General features: G+C 41.1%; 1 protein-coding gene across 1 annotated transcript in view; it reads left to right on the forward strand.

Annotated features, from left to right (window-relative positions):
- RFTN2 (raftlin family member 2) overlaps nucleotides 1-20454 on the forward strand; it is a 68970-nt gene extending 48516 nt beyond the window's left edge. Inside the window, exons 8-9 of the mRNA XM_080798999.1 lie at nucleotides 6188-6266; nucleotides 19139-20454. Of these exons, the coding sequence (XP_080655125.1) occupies nucleotides 6188-6266; nucleotides 19139-19411 (352 nt within the window). The 3' untranslated portion in view covers nucleotides 19412-20454. The remainder of the gene's footprint in view (nucleotides 1-6187; nucleotides 6267-19138) is intronic.
- Nucleotides 20455-20803: the final 349 nt, after the last annotated feature.

Here is a 20803-nt window from a genome sequence, read left to right on the forward strand (position 1 = left end):
TCATGTGTAAACCTACATTCTCCCGCACGTCACCATTGCATGTACTCCTAAAACGGTCTGTCTTCAACACACAACGGAGGAAGTACCCAAAACACAAATGGGGGTAACTGTAACCACTTGTGTAATTTCCACTGGACAGTCCACCTGCTGTTGGCGCCTTAGAAGCACCCTGTGTATTTCCTACTCTCTTCACTCAGGGGTTAACATCCCAGTTTTTAGGATAATCACTTCCGTGCTTGGCCTAAGAGTTTGATCATTCATGTAGGTATACCTAAACAATGCTGGTTTTGAAATACATACATATATATGTATACACACACACACACACACACACATAAAATATACTTCAACATGTTGTTTCTTTCACTTACATTGTGAGATTTACCCTTGCTGTTTCCTGTAGCAATTTATTAATCCATCCTGCTTACTGGTGATGGCGTTGCCTCCAGCGCTCGGTTCTGACGAGCAGGGCTGTGCTGGACATGAGCAGGGATCCCAGCGCACGTGGCCGTGAACTTCTCAAGGGTATAGATCTAGAAGCGTAATTGCTGGGCCATAGGGCGTTTCTTTAGCTTTATTAGATAAATGCCAAACTCTTGCCAAGTGGAATGTTGCCGTTTGCGCTCCTAACCACAGAACAGGAAGTCCCTATTGCTCCAATAAAAATATTGTCAGATTTCTACATTTTGCCATCCTAGTGTGGATACAGTATGATCTCGGTGTGGTTTTAATTCGTATTTACGTAGTTACTACGGAGATTGAGCATATTTTCATGTTTATTGGCCACTTGGATTTTTCTTTTGTAAAGAATCTATTTAAATCTTTCTCCTACATTTGAAGTTCTATTTATAAGACTTTTTTATATATATACTGGATATAAGTCCTTTATTTGTTACATGTGTTGAAATTATCTTCCCTAATTCTTTGTGGCTTGTCTTTTTACTCTTTTTTGTGATGTCTTTTGATTAACATAAGTTTTTAATTTTAAAATAGGGAAATGTATCTATCTTCACCCTTCTTGGTATATTGTTTAAGAATAATCTTCCCGAGGGTGCCTGGGTGGCTCAGTGGGTTAAAGCCTCTGTCTTCAGCTCAGCTCATGATCCCAGGGTCCTGGGATCAAGCCCCATGTCGGGCTCTCCTGCTTCCTCCTCTCTCTCTGTCTGCTTCTCTGCGTACTTGTGATCTCTGTCTGTCAAATAAATAAATTAAATCTTTAAAAAAAAAAAAAAAAGAATAATCTTCCCCCTTCCTAAAGCAGGAGAAAGGGGAAAGGGGAGAAGCGAATTATTTTTACATTTGACTGTAATATGAGACATTTTAATATCTCTAATTAACATAAAATTCTCTAGGTACAGTTATCATAAGCTGGTGAGCCTAAAGGGTAAGTTTTGTGTGGAGGAGAAGGAAGAGGTAAAGCTTTAAAGAGTCATACTAACCATCAAGGAACATCATAGATGTAAAAATACCTAAGAAGCCTTTTATTTCGCCTCCAAGACTTTGCTCACTTTTTATGATTTTTTTTTTTTAATGCATGTTCTGGACATCAATACATTATCATAGAGATCAAATGACCACTTTTTCATAAAGTATTTGAGTCTCCAAATATTTACTGAGCACCATTTAGAAAGGGGACGCTCTGCTAGTTAACACGCAAGATGCAGAGGGAGGGAGCTAAGATGCCCGGGAGGCTGGGATGTGGTAGGAGGGAGACGTGTTCCCCGGGAAAGGGAATGAGCTTGACGTGAGGTTCCGTGGGGGCCCCAAAAGGGAGGTGCTGCTCTTCGGTTGAGGGATCACTGGAGACTTTCCGCAGGAGGTCGTCCGCAAAATGAATCTCAAAAGATGGGCAGCCTGGAAAGAGGCAGAACTGGTGTCATGGGCATGCCAGTGGGAGGAGGCCACGAGCAGGAATTCCGAGATGAGACGTGAGCAACTGACAATTCACACAGGACTATCAATCTTGGGGGGTTTTCATGTTTTAAAGAATGCAGAAAGACTTGCTCCCATCTACCCACAAGTTCTAAGTGCTTCAGCTCTGTTTCAAAGATGTGCGAGGAGCACCTGGGAGGCTCCGTCGGTTAAGCGTCTGCCTTCAGCTCAGCTCACGGTCGCAGGGTCCTGGGATCGAGCCCCACACCGGGCCTGACGAACAGGGAGACTGCTTCCCCCTCTCTCTCTGCCTGCTGTCCTCCTTGCTTGTGCTCTCTCTCTATCAAATGAACACATAAAATCCTTAAAAAAAAAAAAAAAGACGTTTGAAATCATAAGCAAATATTGGACTAAGCACAAGTTCATGTTGTCCTCATAACTTCCTGCAAAAATAATCTACAAGTTTAAGTATCACCAAAGATACTATCAAACTGTGATAGAACTGCTTTTCAGTTTTGTTTTGTGCTTGTTTTAAGTAATGCTGTTCACTCTTAACTGAATTCATGGGGTAAATTTTTTAAGGCACAGTTTCGTGATCCACCTTATATGTGGTACTTAAACGCCAAACGGGTCAAGAACTTACTCCTGCCTCTCCTTCCTTTTGCCATACGAACACCAGGACCTGTGTGGTCTGTTTAAACAGTCTAATTGGCCCAAGGAAAAAATGAACACTTGTCTTTATTTTCTTCATTATTCTCCAGTACAACTCCTAAACATTATAAGCAGAAATGATACATTTGGGAGATGCTACATAATGTCTGAACTTCTGCAGAAACAGTCTGTGCTTATCCATTCATTACAAAGTTTTCCGGTCAGAATGGAATTAAATTAGGCCACTCCTCTCTGTAGTCAAGGCTTTACTGAATTCATTCTACATTTCTTTTTTTTTTTTTTTTTTAAGATTCTATTTATTTATTTGACAGAGAGCAAGACAGCAAAAGAGGGAGAACAAGCAGGGGGAGGGGAAGAGGGAGAAGCAGGCTTCCCACCGAGCAGGGAGCCAGATGCGGGACTCGATCCTAGGACCCCTGGATCACAACCCGAGCAGAAGGCATATGCATAACAACCGAGTCACCCAGGCGCCCCTCTACATTTCTTGTATAGATAGTATGGTGTTGTAGGAAATAGAGGAGACTCAAGGCAAAACTCCTAAAAAACTCTGGGTCTCAATTTCATTATCCATAAAATGAGGAAAATAATATCTTCTGCGCTCACCTTAAAGAACAATCCCAAGGGGGTGTCTGGCTGGCTCAGTCAGTGGAGGGTGCACATCTTGAGCGCACGGCTGTAGTTTCGCGCTCCACGCTGGATGTAGAGATTACGTAAAAATGAAATCTTTTTAGAAGGTGGGGGGCTATCATAAGAAACAAGCGTGCTCATTTACATGGAAAGGACTCAGTACCTCAAAAGCAAACACAAATCCAAGTTACCCTTCTTAGTTCAGTCCGTGAGGTCTTCTGCTGTTGGAGGTCGTTCTTTGTCTTGGTAGTCTGTTGCGGCCATAGCAAACCCCACTCCCTTAAACAACACCCAAACAGAAAGTCTTCCTTTTGTCTTCATATGAAAGCCATAGAAGAAGGTAAGGAAGAGAGAAGGAAAATTTATTGAGCGTCTACTATGCTGCAAGATCCGTGCTAAGAATTTTTCTTCCACCACCTCACCAGTACTGTAAGAACCACCTCTGTTGTACAGAAGAGAAAGAGAAGGCTCAGAAAGTCTGGGTGACTAGCTCAGCATCACGTAGCTAGTAAGGGGCAAAACTGGGATGCAAACCCAGCATTGGTCTGACTCGAAAGCCATGTATGCTGTTTCCCCCACACTCGACTGCCTCTCCAATAAATACGTCACCGACAAATGATGTGTCCGCACATTTCAAAGCTGTAGAGCTGGTCAAAAACCCATTTTCTCTCCCATCTGTGGCCTGACTCCTCTGCTTCTGCTGTAAATACAATCCTGGGCTCACTTTCCCCAGATCCTACGCTAGTGTTGGCCCACATCGAAAGGTGAGTGTAAGGGGTGCCTGGGTGGCTGAGTGGGTTAAGCCTCTGCCTTCGGCTCAGGTCATGATCTCAGGGTCCTGGGCTCGAGCCCCACATCGGGCTCTCTGCTCAGTGGGGAGCCTGCTTCCTCCTCTCTCTCTGCCTGCTGCTCTGCCTACTTACCCTTTGCAAAGTCCCTGACAGGAAATGAGAGTCAGAGAATTTTCAAACTTTGCTAAAGTCACCAGCTATGAGGTGGTATCATCAGCTATTATGGAAGAGTTGGGATTTAAACCCAGGAACTCTTTGGCTCCAAAGCCACTGCTTTTTCCAGCATATTCTGTACTTCCCAAACACAGACCAGCCTATTCTGCATACTCTTAGTCTCTTCCCTGTATGCCTACGTCATAAGCCATGTCTCCTGATGCTTGTTCCCAAAAGTAACAATCTACAGTTGGCCCTTAAACAACATGGGTTTGAACTGCACAGGTCCACTTATAAGTAGATTTATTTTGACAAATATAGTACAAAACTGTAAATGTATTTTCTCCTCCTTATGATATTTTTCATAACATTTTTTTCTCTAGCTTATTTTATTGTAAGAATACAGTTTATAATATATTTAACATACAAAATCTGTGTTAGTTAACTGTTAATATATTTGGCGAGGTTTCTAGTCAACAGCAGGCTCTTAGTAGTTAAGTTTTTGGAGAGTCTAAAGTATATGTGGATTTTTTTTTAAAGATTTTATTTTGGGGGCACCTTGTGGCTCAGTGGGTTGAGCCTCTGCCGTCGGCTCAGGTCATGATCTCAGGGTTCTGGGATCGAGCCCCACATCGGGCTCTCTGCTCAGCGGCAAGCCTGCTTCCCCCTCTCTCTCTGCTGCCTCCCTGCCTACTTGTGCTCTCTCTCTCTGTGTCAAATAAATAAATAAAATCTTTAAAAAAATGATTTTATTTTTAAATAATCTCTACCCCCAAACTGGGGCTCATATTCACAGCCCCAAGATCAAGAATCACATGCTCTACCTACTGAACCAGCCAAGTGGCCCCCCATGTGGATTTTTGACTGGGGTGGGGAGGGGGTGATGCCCTTAAGCCCCACGTTGTTCAAGGGTCAACTACACTTCATACCAAGTCTTTCTTCTAATCAAAGATAAAGTTAAACTAAACTGATATTAGACTAGAAGCATTCTTTTAAAAATAAAAAAGGAGCAGTCTCTCATTACCACTTTGGAGAAAATTTTGCTGCTCAAAATTCAACAGTAGCAGTAAGTTTGGGATTTTCAGATGGTGTCGGGTTGACATATACCGCTAGGGCCGGAGTTTCAATGTTGCATTTGTTTTCCAGAAAAAGAGCTCAGCATAAAATGCAGCTAATAGTAAGGTTTTGTTTGGGTTTTTTGCATAATAAAAGTCGTAACTGAGCAACATTAGCTACAGACACTCCCTCCCATAAATCCATGGAGACTGTGAAAAGCATTTCAGAGAAATACAAACCCCAAGTAGTCTTTGGCAAGGGGTAATTTGCCATGATGATAGTTAAATAAGGAGAATACTGAGTAGCTGACTACAAAGAAGCATCTGAAAATAAAACTAGCTGTGGCTCAAGCCCCTCATCTGAAAATGTATATAAAATCTCTCACGTGTGGTAGCCTCAATTAGTCTCTTCTTCTTATGAGGCAAATTTGACGATGCATACCAAGAAGCTTAAATCATGCCCTTTTGACCCAATAATCCCACTCCTGAGACTTTATCTCAAAGAAATAAGTCATAAGAATAAGGAAGACTATCCATATTTTACAGCAGCATTATTTAAAATTTAGTGGAAAATAGGAAACAACCTAATTTTCCAATAATACAGGAAAGGCGTAATGCATTTTAGTATCTCAATTCTTTGAGAGACTGCAGCTATTAAGCATATGATCACAAGTGTACAAACAAGGAAAGGGGTGTTTGATGAAAAGCATAGAACACAGAAATGTGGAAATTCACATGTTGATAAAGACTAGGAGGGGGCAAAAAAAAGGTGAAAATACTTACATTAGCATATTGAGATTACAAGTTCTAAACAAATTTTTCTTTGGTAAGGACTGTATTCAGTTTTTAGGCATTTTTTTCTTGTTTTTCCAGTTACAACTTATATAGAATCATATTTCATAATTATTTTTGGATCAGAAGATTATATTACAAAGGATACATATGAAATATTCTAGCCAAGGATGAAATTGAGAATTACTAATTTGCAAATACTAATGCTATTGCTTTCATTTGCAGTGAAGGGAATTTGGCTACAAAACAAGTTGTGTTCCTTCAGAGACCAGTTATGTGGAATTCAGCTGCTCAAACACCAGAAGTGAGTAAAACTGATGCTTTATTACTAAATGTTCTATTGAAGCATTTAATCCTTAACTCTCATTGTGATTCTAAATGGTGAATACAGATGAGGAAATGTGGACTTGATATGGAAATATTCTCTAAACCAACATATAGCAACAAAGGAAATGTGTCAGTAACTTGGTGCTGGGAGACAGTTCTGAAGGGGATCAAAATATGTCACCCCAAAATCTGCCACGTGGGTAAAGGATTATCTTCAGCTGAATGCAGTTAAGAATCACATACATAGGAGTAACTTTCTATCCCTTCCCTTTGTGATAAAAAGCAGGGCATAAATTTCCTTTTTTTTTTTTTTTAATAAATTCCCCTTTTTAAAGATAACATAGGGTTGCCTGGCTGACTCAGTAGACTCTTCATCTTGAACTCACTCAGACTCTTGATCTCAGGGTTGTGAGTTCAAGCCTCATGTTGGGTGTAGAGATTATTTAAAAAATAAAATCTTAAAAAAAAAAAAGGTAACATAAATTTCCAGTTGTAAAGTTGTCCTCCTTCCCTGTACTAGGGAGAAAAGACTCCTACTAATTACCAGAGATGACTTATTGCTAGAGGTGGCACTGACTTGAGTCTACAGAAGTAAACCTTACTAAAATAACCCTTATCTTCTGTTAGGTTCACCACATTTGCACCTTTCCACAATCTGCTGCCCATAGAAGCCCAAAGCCCTCTTCCTTTGTTAAAATCACTTTGCTAAAATCATGTATAAGCTCCCAGGTCTAACTGCCTCTTTAGGTTTTCACTTTTTCTTTGTGAAGCCCCCACAGACATCCAAAATAAACCTTTTTTCCTGTTAATCTGTCTTTTGTTAACTTGCAAGCCTCATGAGATAAGAGGGTAGAGGGAAATTGTTTGTGAGTGTGCCTAATATTGCAACAGACATACAGATGGCCAATACACATGTGAGAAAATGCTCAGCATCACTAATCATCAGAAAAATGCAAATCAAAGCCGCAATGACAGATCACCTCACATCAGTCACAAGGGTTAATATAAAAAAGATGAGAAATAAGAAATACTGCGAGGATGTGGAGAAAAGGGAACCTTTGTGCACTGTTGGTGGGAATGTAAATTGGTGCAGCCACTGTGGAAAACTGTATGCAGTCTCCTCAAAAAACTAAAAACAGAATTACCGTATGATCCAGTAACTGCACTTGTGGGCATTTACCCAAAGAATGTGAAAACACTAATTTGAAAAGAGATATGCACCCCTATGTCTACTGCAGCATTATTTACAATAGCCATGATATGGGAAAAGTCCAATAGTCCATCAATATGTGAATGGATAAAGAAGGTGTGATCTCTCGCTCTCTCAATATGTATATGTATATATATGGTAGAATATTATTCAGCCATAAAAAAGAATAAAGTCTTGCTGTCAGCAACAACATGGCTGAATCTAGAGGATATAATACTAAGTGAAATAAGTCAAGTAGATAAAGACAAGTACCGTATGATTTCATACATATGTGAAATTTAAGAAACAAAACAGATGAAAAAAGAAAAAGACAAAAAAAAAAAAAAAACCCAAACCCAGACTCTTAAATATAGAAAACAAACTTGTGGTTACCAAGGGGAAGTGGGTGGGGAGATGGATAAAATAGGTGAAGAGGATTAAAAGTGTACTTATCTTTTTTTTTTTTAAGATTTTATTTATTTATTTGACAGACAGAGATCACAAGTAGGCAGAGAGGCAGGCAGAGAGAGGAGGAAGCAGGCTCCCTGCTGAGCAGAGAGCCCCATGTGGGGCTCGATCCCAGGACCCTGGGATCATGACCTGAGCCGAAGGCAGAGGCTTTAACCCACTGAGCCACCCAGGCACCCCAAGAGTACACTTATCTTGATGAACACTGAGTAATGGATATAATTGTTGAATCACTATTTGTACACCTGATACTAACATAGCACTACCAATACTACCATGCATTACCAATATTGTAATTTAAAAATAATAATAATAAATAAATAATAATAAATAAAAATATTATAGAGATTCCATTTATATGATATTCTCAAAAAGATAAAACTATATGTGGGGAACAGATCAGTGGTTGCTAGGAATTAGAGTTTTGGGGAAGGGAAATGATAAAGGGATCCTATGGGAGTTTTAGCGGAGATAATGGAACTGTTCTGTATCCTATTGTGGTTACACAAAACTATGAATGGCTGTGGAAATTCATAGAACTATATACTTTTGGTATACAATAATCTAAAAATTAAAAGATTGCTTTATAAATCACATAGACTACATTTCTTATGTCTTTGTCCTTCATTAAAGACTTTCCTTGGTAGAAACAAAAAGAACAGTAGAACAGATGAAAGTAGGACCTGGTTCTTTGAAAGAATTAATAATATCAAAAAACCCTTGGCCAGACTTATCAAAAAGAAAGGAAGAAGGACCCAAGTAAATAAAATCACGAATGAAAGAGGAGAGATCACAACCAACACCGAAGAAATACAAACAACTTTAAGAACATATGATGAGCAGGGGCGCCTGGGTGGCTCAGTGGGTTAAACCTCTGCCTTCGGCTCAGGTCATGATCCCAGGGTCCTAGGATCAAGCCTGCATCAGGCTCTCTGCTCAGCAGGGGGCCTACTTCCTCCTCTCTCTCTGCCTGCCTCTCTGCTTATTTGTGATCTCTGTCTGTCAAATGGATAAAATCTTTAAAAAAAAAAAAAAAAGAACATATGCTGAGCAACTATATGCCAGCAAATAAGGCAACCTGAAGAAACGGATGCAATCCTAGAGACATATAAACTACCAAAACTGAACCAGGAAGACATAGAAAACCTGAACAGACACAACCAGTAAGGAGATTGAAGCAGTCATCAAAAATCTCCAAAGAGGTGCCTGGGTGGCTCAGTGGGTCAAAGCCTCTGCCTTCGGCTCAGGTCATGATCCCAGGGCCCTGGGATCAAGGCCCGCATCGTGCTCTCGGCTCAGCAGGGAGCCTGCTTCCCCCCCTCTCTCTGCCTGCCTCTCTCCCTACTTGTGATCTCTCTCTCTGTGTCAAATAAATAAATAAAATCTTTAAAAAAAAAAAAAAAAAACTCCTAAAAAACAAGAGCCCAGGGCTAGACGGCTTCCCAGGGGAATTCTACCAAACATTTAAAGAATTGATACCTATTCTTCTGAAGCAGTTTCAAAAAATAGAAATGGAAGAAAGACTTCCCAACTCTTTCTATGAGGTCAGCATGACCTTCATCCCCAAACCAGACAAAGACCCCACTAAAAAGGAAAATTACAGACCAATATCCCTGATGAACATGGATGCAAAAATTCTCACCAAGATACTTGCCAATAGGATCCAACAATACATTAAAAGGACTATTCACTGGGCACATGGGTGGCTCAGTGGGTTGAGCCTCTGCCTTCGGCTCAGGTCATGATCTCAGGATCCTGGGATCAAGCCCCGAGTCCGGCTCTCTGCTGGGCGGGGAGCCTGCTTCCCCCTCTCTCTGCCTGCCTCTCGGCCTACTTGTGATTTCTCTCTCTGTCGAATAAATAAATAAAATTTTAAAAAACAAAAAAAAGGACTATTCACCATGACCAAGTGAGATTTATTCCTTCCTGGGCTGTAAAGATGGTTCAACAGTTGCAAATCAATCAATGTGATACACTATATTAATAAAAGAGAGGACAAGAACCATATGATCCTCTCAATAGATGCAGAAAAAGCATTTGACAAAGTACAGCATCCTTTCCTGATTAAAACTCTTCACAGTGTGGGGACAGAGGGAACATACCTCAATGTGATAAAAGTCATCTATGAAGAGCCCACAGTGAATATCATTCTCTCTTTTTTTTTTTTAAGATTTTATTTTTATTGATTTGACAGAGAGACACTGAGAGAGTGAACACAAGCAGAGGGAGCGGCAGAGGGAGAAGCAGTCTTCCTTCTGATCAGAGAGCCAGATGTGGTGCTTGATCCCAGGACCCTGGGATCATGACCAGAGCCAAATGCAGACGCTTAATGGCTGGTCACCCAGGTGCCCTGCAAATATCATTCTCAAAGGGGAAAAAATGAGAGATTTTCCCCTAAGGTCAGGAACTCAACAGGGATGTCCACTACCACCACTGCTGTTCAATATAGTACTAGAAGTCCCAGCCTCAGCAATCAGACAAAAAAAAAAAAGAAAGAAAGGCATCCAAATCCACAAAGAAGTCAAACTCTCCTCTTCATAGATGACACGATATTCTATGTGGAAACCCAAAAGACTCCACCCCAAAATTGCTACAACTCATACAGGAATTCAGCAAAGTGGTAGGATATAAAATCAATGCACAGAAATCCATTACATTTCTATACACTAACAATGAGACAGAAGAAAGAGAAATTAAGGAGTCAATCCCATTCACAACTACACCCAAAACCGTAAGATACCCAGGAATAAACCTAACCAAAGAGGCAAAGGATCTACCCTCAGAAAACTATAGAACACTCATGAAAGAAATTGAGGAAGACCCCAAAATTGGAAAAATGTTCTATGCTAACAGATTGGAAGAACAATTATTGTTAAAATGTCAATGCTACCTAAAGCAATCTACACAGTCAGTGCAATCCCTATCAAAATACCATCAACTTTTTTCACAGAACTGGAACAAACAATCCTAAAACTTTGTATGGAACCAGAAAAGACCCCAAATAGCCAAGGAAATGTTGAAAAAGAAAACCAAAGCTGGTGGCATCACATTGCCTGACTTCAAGCTCTATTACAAAGCTGTCATCATCAAGACAGTATGGTACTGGCACAAAAACAGACACACAGATCAGTGGAATAGAACAGAGAAGCCAGAAATGGACCCTCCACTCTATGGTCAACTAATCTTCAGAAGAGCAGAAAAGAATACCCAATGGAAAAAAGACAGTCTCTTCAACAAATGGTGTTGGAAAAATTGGACAGCCACATGCAGAAGAATGAAACTGGACTACTTTCTTACACCACATACAAAAATAGACTCAAAATGGACAAGAGACCTAACTGTGAGAAAGGAATCCATCAAAATCCAAGAGAAGAACATAGGCAGCAATGTCTATGATCTTGGCCACAGCAACGTCTTGCTAGACACATTTCCAAAGGCAAGGAAAACAAAGGCAAAAATGAACTACTGGGACCTCCTCAAGATAAAAAGCTTTTGCACAGCAAAGGAAACAATCCACAAAACTGAAAGACAACCAACAAAATGGGAGAAGATATTTGCAAATGACAGATAAAGGGCTCGTATCCAAAATCCATAAAGAACTTATCAAACTCAACACCCAAAGAACAAATAATCCAGTCAAGAAATGAACAAAGCAGAAGACACGAACAGACGTTTCTGCAAAGACGACATCCAGATGGCCACCAGACACATGAAAAAATGCTCCACATCACTCGCCATCAGGGAAATACAAATCAAAACCACAATGAGAGACCACCTCACACCAGTCAGAACGGCTAAAATTAACAACTCAGGAAACAACAGATGTTGGTGAGGATGCCAAGAAAAGGGAACCCTCTTACACTGTTGGTGGGAAGGTAAGCCGGTATAGCCACTCTGGAAAACAGCATGGAGGTTCCTCAAAAAGTTTAAAATAGAGCTACCCTGTGACCCAGGAACTGCACTACTGGGTATTTACCCCAGAGATACAAATATAGTGTCTGAAGGGGAACCTGTACCCCAGTGTTTATAGCAGCATAATTGCCCAACTATGGGAAGAGCCCAGATGTCCATTGACAGATGAATGGATAAAGAAGATATGGTAGATATATATACAATTGATACTATTCAGTCATCAAAAAAATGAAATCTTGCCATTCATAATGATGTGGATGGAGCTAGAGGGTATTACACTAAATGAAATAACCCAATTAAAGAAAGACAATTATCATATGATCTCACTCACATATGGAATTTCAGAAACAAAACAGAGGATCATAGGGAAGGGAGGGAAAAATAAAACAAGTCTAAATGAGAGAGGGAGACGTGGAGCCTGGGTGGCTCAGTGGGTTGAGCCTCTGCCTTCAGCTTGGGTCATGGTCTCAGGGTCCTGGGATTGAGCCCCGCATTGGGCTCTCTGCTCAGCAGGGAGCCTCTCCCTCTGCCTGCCTCTCTGCCTACTTGTGATCTCTCCTTCTCTGTCAAATAAATAAATAAATAATCTTTTTTAAGAAATGAGAGAGGGAGACAAATCATTAGAGATTCTTAATCATAGGAAACAAACTGATGGTTGCTGGTAGGGGGAGGAGGGAATGGGGTAACTGGGGGGTTGGCATTAAGGAGGGCACATGACATAATGAACACTGGTTATTATATAAGATTGACGAATCACTGAACTCTACCTCTGAAACTAATAATATATGTAAATTAATTCAATTTAAAAAACAATAAATCTTGCCAAAGAAAAAAAGACTGTCCTTCGTAATGAAATTCTCATGAAGTAAGGCTATGCAGGGTTAAAGCAATGTCCTTTCTATCTTGGTCCTTTTATCTATTCTTATTTTTCTTTTGCTGGGAGGCCTCTAAATGAATTCAAGGATGTGACATGCAGTAAGATAAGAGACTCCCAACCAGGATTTTAACTCCATCTATTAAATGTTCCCAACTTTTTCTTCCAAGATTTTTTCCTCTAAGATCTTTGGAATTCAGAAAAGAATTTCAAGATTCTTTTTTGTTTTGAAGACTCAAAACTAATCAAAATTTTTTATTACCTAAAAGTCTCTATTTCAGTTAAATTCTTCAGCCCATATCTCTTTGATAATTATATAAAAGTATTTAGTTTCCACTAACTCAGAGTAGAGTTTCCACTCACTGGTGTTTTCAGGAGTAGAAAACAAAACATGAAAAGGATTCCAGGGGATGGGATGCATGTGTGTGTGGGTGTGGGTGTGTGTGCCCGTGCCACACTCTCCAAGCCTCCATATCTTCATCTATAAAATATGGACAATGTTAGTACTTACCACAGGGTTGTGAGGGGGATTCAATTAGAATACATGTAGAGAGCTTAGCACAGTGGCTGGTCATATGAAATGTTGCTTTTGTTTTCAATAGGAATATTTTTCTTTCAATACTCGATAATTAAACACTACAATAATTCTATGAAGAAAGTGAAGAAGAATCTAGAAATTCCTAATGACACTCCATTTTCTCCAGCTAAAAATTACCTTCAGCTAGTATGCAGGAATGTAGGGGATAAATGTTTTTGATTATCCAAAAAACATAAACATATACATATACATGAAATATGGTAACATATTAACATGTTTAGAATTAGGTAATGAGTATATAGTGTTTGTTGTATTATCCTTTAAACTTTCTGTCGACTTGAAATTTTTCGTAATTAGAAAGTTGGGGAAAATTAAGCTAAAAAGCGTTAGTCATCAACAACTTTTTCACGTTATTAATTAGTAACTAACGAGTTACTAAGATGCTATACCAAAAAGGCCCATAAGGAATGATTTAATACAACAGAAGGGTCTCTCTCTCCTAATCGTCTAAAGATGGGCAGGACCTCCAAGGTAGGGCAAGGCTCTGCTTCACGACTGGTCAGCTCTGCTGCCCTCAACATTTGGCTTCTACCTCTGGACCCAGGGCTGGTCACAGTCGTTGCTACGTCCAGCCAGCAAGAAGGAAAGAGGAATTCCAAGCATGCTTCAAAGGCACTGACCCCTAAGTCACATATTTCTTCTCGCATCCCACTGACATGAACTTATCTATGCCCCCAGGAGGGTCTGCAAGGGAGGCTGGGATATGCCATCTGGGCAACCATGTGCTGGTGCCACAGCGAAATAGCACATGGCCGGCCACAAATTGCAAGGCATCGGCAGGGAGGAGTTCCATTATTGAAAGAAGGAGAGAGTAGGGAGACATGAGTTTAATGTTAGTGGTACCAATTTTAATTTATTTTCCTTCTTTAGAGCAGTATTACATTCAAATAATATTCTTGTCTTTGAAATTTATCTCACAATGAATGGTTTCAGGAGGCGAAGCCTTCTTGGGCACATCTATAGAATCCTTTCTCTAACACAAACCTAGAAGTGAAGAAGCAGCCGCAGGAAAATGTTCGAAATTAGATCTTTTCCAAAGTAGCTATAATGAGGTCATAAAAATACTAAGAAATATTTAAGGGACACCTTAACTTCTTCCTTTACCTGACAGTGAGACGATTACTAAACTTTGTTCTTACTTTTTCAGTCATTTGAAGTTGATATGAAATTATCTGAAAATCACGAGGGTCATACTTTACTTGTCAACTGTTAGTATCCTCAACTGAGGTCCACGTGAAATCAAATCAGGTGCCAGTGTAAGCAGAGGATGTCGCGCGTCTCAAAGAGCATTTAGTAAAATTCAAGATAAAAGCACTTTGCTTTTATATTTAATGATGTTCTTCACCTAGGGAATGCTTTCCACTCAAAGCAAATGGGTTTTTCCTGGTATGAGCTGAAGAGGAAGAGTGGTCCCCGCTGCCACAGGGCAAGGTTCAGGCTGGAGAACAGCTCTCTTCTCGGCCACCCGTGCTATGACCTCTTGGTGTCCCTCCCTGGGCATGTGAGGGACAGAAACCCTGCTCAGACAGCCTTGTATATAAGGGAATGTATTGGCTTCTAGGTGGGAAGGATACTGGCATAGCTTATAACATCAAAAAAGAGCTACAAGAACCCTCAGGTACTGGCATGAGAGATTCAGTGTTGCCAGGATGTTCTCCTTCATCGGTTTGTTTCATCTTCTATGTGCATATGTGCAGAGGGCTTCTGAGAAGGTGAGCATGGCCACCTCATCAAAAAGAGCTTCTTAGGGTGCCTGGGTAGCTCAGTCAGTTAAGCATCCAACTCTTGATTTAGGCTCAGGTCATGATTTCAGGGTTCTGAGACTGAGTCCCCACTGGGCTCTATGCTGGGCATGGAGCCCGCTTAAGATTCTCTCTCTCGGAGCACCCGGGTGGCTCACTTGGTTAAGCGTCCACCTTCAGCTCAGGTCATGATCTCAGGGTCCTGGAGTCAAGTCCCGTGTTAGGTTCCCTTCTCAACAGGGAGTCTGCTTCTCCCTCTGCCTCTCCACTCTGCTTGTGCTCTCTCTCTCTCTCTCTCTCTCTCTCTCAAATAAATAAATAAAATCTTAAAAAAGAAGAAGAAGAAGAAGAAGAAGAAGAAGAAGAAGAAGAAGAGGAAGAAGAAAAGATTCTCTCCCTCTCCCTCTGCCCTTTCCCCACCCTCTTCTCTAAAAAAATAAAGAGCTTCTTTATCCTACAGTCCATCTAGCAATCCCAGGGAAGGACTCTGACTGGATCTGATCAGGCCATGTGTCCACTCAGCTGCAGAGAAGAAGGTGGATAGGAAAGTTGGCTTTTCCTTCCCAGACTTGAATGATTTTGACAACCCCAAGCTGGGATGCCCCAGGAACAAGTTCTGTGAGCCAGCACGGGTTGTGTCTCTCCATATGTTTTCAAAAATCTTTCAAACTCTTCCAAGTGGTACTAGAGCTACATTTCAGCTTGCAGAGGCTTCCTGATCCCACCCACCCCCCCCCGCCAAGCTTGAGACACATAAGGAAGACACGTCCTGAATGTCCACTCCAAGTTTTTACTGTTTTATAAACTTCATTCTTTCCTTTTTGTTTTTAAGACCCTGACAGTGAAAAATGGAAGCCAGAATGGTAGGATACCCTAAATTCAACTGACTTGTCATTGAGTCTCATATATTTGAAATGGGTCACCCATTTTTAGCAAATATTGACACTGATTCTCAAAAGTTAATAGATTTTTATCAAGAATGGCATTAGAGGGGCACCTGGGTGGCTCAGTGGGTTAAGCCGCTGTCTTCAGCTCAGGTCGTGATCCCAGGGTCCTAGGATCGAGCCCCACATTGGGCTTTCTGCTCAGCAGGGAGCCTGCTTTCCTTCCTCTCTCTGCCTGCCTCTCTACCTACTTGTGATCTCTGTCTGTCAAATAAATAAATAAAATCTTAAAAAAAAAAAAAAGAATGGCATTAGATCTGCATCCAGATCTTGGTATTTTCTCCAATTTTATAGTGAAAATATCAGAAAAAAAAATGAGAAGTTACATGAATAAACCTGGCCATGTATCATGGAAAATTTCTCCTTATTGACATAGAGAAATACTAAAAATAGAGTGCTAAGTAAAAAAAGTGTGTCGTACACATCTATATGTGCATAAGCAAACACATACATATTTACAGAAAGAAACAGTAAAATATGGCAAATTTTAACAGTGGTATCTCTACAAGATAGGATTGTGGGGTGGGTTTTGCTTTTCTGTTTTTGCCAGACTTTCTACACTGAACATGTATTATTTTTGTAACTGAAGGAAAATTATATTTGGGAAACACACAGATCTTTGACCTTAAATCTACTCATATTTTTGCAGCTGTGGATGATACAGAGTTCGAAGAATGAGATAAGATACTTGGGATCTAGTTTGAGACCAACCATTCCCTGACCTTGGGCAAATCCTGTCTTTCTTCTGGGCCTGGGTCCTACCTCTATAGGATGATGAGTTATAGTAGATGATCTCTCAAGACTGGTCGGGCTCCTACATTCTAAATTGTGAGAACATTGCAACTTGATCTGTGGAAAAAGCTTTTAGCTCACGTGGAAAGTGGGGTAGGGGAGGCAATAGCATTGCTGAAGATGTATTTATTAAGATCATATGATAAAAAAGTAAAAGTGTTCTGAAATTTTTTTAGACTTAGCATGCTAGGTATTGTCATCTTCTAATATTTGAAATTTACATTTGGTGGCTGCTTACTTATTAATACTTATCTAAAAGTAAATTACTATGAGTATCATATCATTCTGATTAACACCCACATTTTATTAAGAAAATTCTCCTTGAGTATGTGAATTGGTTGACATACAATAAGGAATTTGTTACTGAATTTACGTTTGGCCCTGTTCCTGGTCAGGAAAGAAAGATCCAGGCGGCCAAGTGCTCCCAGGCATCCCCGCCTTCCTATCTTTCTCTCAGTCAACACTGAGAGGTCATTCAAGAGTGAACACATTCTTCCTGCGTGTGGGAAAGGGCGCCAGCAGTCAGGCCGCGCTCATCAGCCCTGCCTGTAGCCACAAGGCCCAATCCTCACTGACCAGCTCCCAGGGACAGAGAGAATGTGCCATTCTCAAATTCAACACCCGAAGGATAAAGCCGTCAGGTTCCACTGCTTGCATTAAATTCCATACTTCTGGTGTGAGAATCCAAAAGAAAAGGATCTGAGAGCTGATATTTGCATTTGGTGGATACAGGAGGCCAGTGGAAGTGTCCTGGCACAGCTCTGTCTGATTTGGGACCACGAAGGCTCTTGTTGAGGCAGGACCCGCTTGTTGCCTTACACTTGCCCAAGGCCTCCAGTAACTCAGCCAAAAAAAAGAACTGCCGACACGCCTTTCTGTGCAACACGCCGAGGGCTGCGGCTTCCCACACAAGCAACGTCACACGTGGTGGTTGCATTCCATGGTAGCCTAGTAAATCTAATTTAATAAGGCTTTTGTTTGCATTGTATATTTGCCGTAAAACCAGCAGACAATACTTTCATATTTTACACACTACAGTTCAACAAACCTACGGGTTAACAGAGTTTTCTCAGACCAGCCTGGGCATCTGACTTCTACATTTTTTTCCTAAGTTTTATAAGTTGTACCTCTTGCATTTAGGAAAATACAATCCTAGGTCCTAATTAACATATAAATGAACTTCCAAGAAATAAACTCTGTAAATTGGGAAATTACTATGCTTTTTTATTTATCTTTTTAAATTTTGTCTTTATCTTTTTCTGTTTATCCTTGTTCAGACTTTTGTACCTAAGAGGATGTGATCCTATTCTTTTTTGGTTTTTTTAAGATTTTATTTATTTGACAGTCAAAGATCATAAGCAGGCAGAGTGGCAGGCAGAGAGAGGGGGGGAAGCAGGCTCCCCACTGAGCAGAGAGCCTGAAGCGGGGCTCGATCCCAGGACCCTGAGATCATGACCTGAGCGGAAGGCAGAGGCCTAACCCACTGAGCCACCCAGGCACCCCAGATGTGATCATATTCTAATATGTGCCGTTATCAGTATTAAAGATGCCGTTGTAGGGGAATCTCATCAGGACCCAGAACATCCACTTGTTAAGTTGCTACATTTCTCCCCGAGATTTCCTTGTATCGACTGAGATACCTTATTTTGACTTGTTACCTTGGCAAAGACCATGTCCTCTGCACTCTGAACTGCACCAAGGACATTGCAGACACATCCACAGTTTCTCGGAGAGTCTGCAGACCGAGCTGCTCCGGCGGGCGAGTGCTCCTGCCCTGTCAGGCAGAAGCGGGGTGCAGCAGGACGAGGAGAGGGGCTGCGCGACCCGGGAAGACCCTCCAGCCACTCTGCGATATAAACGTGCTCAGAATCATTGTGACTCCTCGGCGCCGTCAGTGCCTATGGGACCTGGGTGTGAGGCGGCCAATGCAGCACTTTTCTGGATCCTATGCGACACCAAGAAGAAAAATGGAACTTTAATGTATTTTTACCCTCTTTTGTTCCCCAAAGTACGATCTCGGCAGGTTTCTCTCCCCCAAGGTACCCCCGTACGTGTACCAGACACGTACACAACCAACCGGTCAATGAGCAGAAGGACGTGCCGAGAAGCTGCTGAGCGCGTGCGACAGACCCGAGCTCGTTGTCACCTGGGGGGCGGCGGGGGGGGGGGGCGGGGGTTGTGAAGGTGACTCGGAGCTGGTCCTGGAAGACGAGCAGGATTTTGAGGGGAAGCGCGGAAAGGACATGTTGGGCAGAGTGTAGTCTGCGCTGGGGCAGGACAGGACAGCACCCACCTTGTTAACTTCTCGGGGCCGATCTCTTGTGTTTCAGAGGAGAGCCAGCCGGCACGGGAAGGGTGAGGACAGGAACAAAGTCACCAGCAGGAGCATCGGGCTGGACACGGCCACGTCACCGCCGGCAGAGAGCAGAAACCTGCCGGAGGAGCGCCTCCTCTCTCCTCCGAGAGAACGCGGGGCGAGGGAGCCGAGGCCGGCGCAGTCCAGCAGCGCGTCCGGGCTCAGCAGCGGCGACAGCGTGTTGCGGGAATTAGACGACGGACAGTTTGACCAGGAAGACGGAGTGACTCAAGTCACTTGTATGTGACCGAGGAAGTCACGCAACGGAAGGCCCTGTAAATAGTTATTCAAATAATTGTCAGCTGACTTTATTATATTACTTTATCTGCATTTACGTAATACCTTAAATTTTTCCAGACTCAGGCTTTCCTCTGATCTGCATAAACGTTGGTTCAACCTCGGACAAGGAAAAATAATCAACATATTTGTAAATTTAGAATCATGTTTACACTTCTCTCAACTAAAACATCTGTTTAAGCAGATGTTTCATTAGGTTATTAACCAATAATCTACTTCAGTTTCTCATGAATGTACAGGATGTACTTTTCGTTCAGTTCCTGGAGAGAAAACTAAATAGATCAACCAGTATTTCACCTAATTAGAAAGTTCTCAGGAAGTCAGAATCTTACTTAAGGTAAAAAGCAATCTCTCTCTCTCTCTCTTGAAATCCCTCTCTCTCTTTCCCATACCTGTAAAGGGCAAATTAATGAAATACCTATTTCCTGAATATAACAATCAATCCAAATTTTGTCTTTTAGAGATGACATGTATATACAAAGCAAGCTCCCATTTGTTAAAATATTCTTCAACATCATTTTGTATGTCTTTGCTTTTAAAGAAAGGGTCACCAAGTTACCAACCCAGTACTGACTCGTTGAGCTTAAACTTTATTGCTTCTAATGGCCTAGATATAGAGCAGAGCAGCCTTCCTCAAAATTCAGTATGAAAAGAACCCATAATCTCAACATTTAAAAACTTTAGTAGAATGAAATAATTTTCTTCATCTTAAATTACAAGAATAAAAAGGTACTCATAGTCCATGTGTATGGAGACCCCCTGTTCTATCTCTGCTTTTCTTGCTCTCCCTTGCCCAGTCTTTCCTAAAGATTAAAATTCTACGTCATAGAGGATTTTTATCTATCTATGAAAGGCTTACTTTGAAATGTGGGAATCTTCAAGTGAAATACAACTGACTTTGCCATTGATGAATGCAGCCTATTATCTATTTTTATTAGCATTGGTGTTGACATTATAAGATCGTTGGAATAATAAAATGTCATTTGTTACTGGGCTATCATTTTTTTAACACAAATGCTCCTAATATGCTTTGTACATATGATGGATAATTATTACATGTTATCAAATATAAAGTATGGCTAAACCGGGAAGATCTCCATGAATTGTTGATAAGATCAACATGGAATAACTCTACTTCTACCATGCAGAAGCATTACCTTTGTAAGTATAAATGAACTGAAGATCATTTTGCTTAGTATTATTCCATGGAAATAGCTATCAACAATATCTGTAGAAATTTTTTTTTTGTTTTGATTTTCAGATGAACTTGAGTCCTGTATTCAAGAGTTGGTGAGTTTTGGGTAGAAACAAACATTACTTCTGGAGCCCACAAAGTGCCATG

Source organism: Martes martes (assembly GCF_963455335.1).
Source record: "Martes martes genome assembly, chromosome: 3".
Lineage (NCBI taxonomy): Eukaryota > Metazoa > Chordata > Mammalia > Carnivora > Mustelidae > Martes > Martes martes.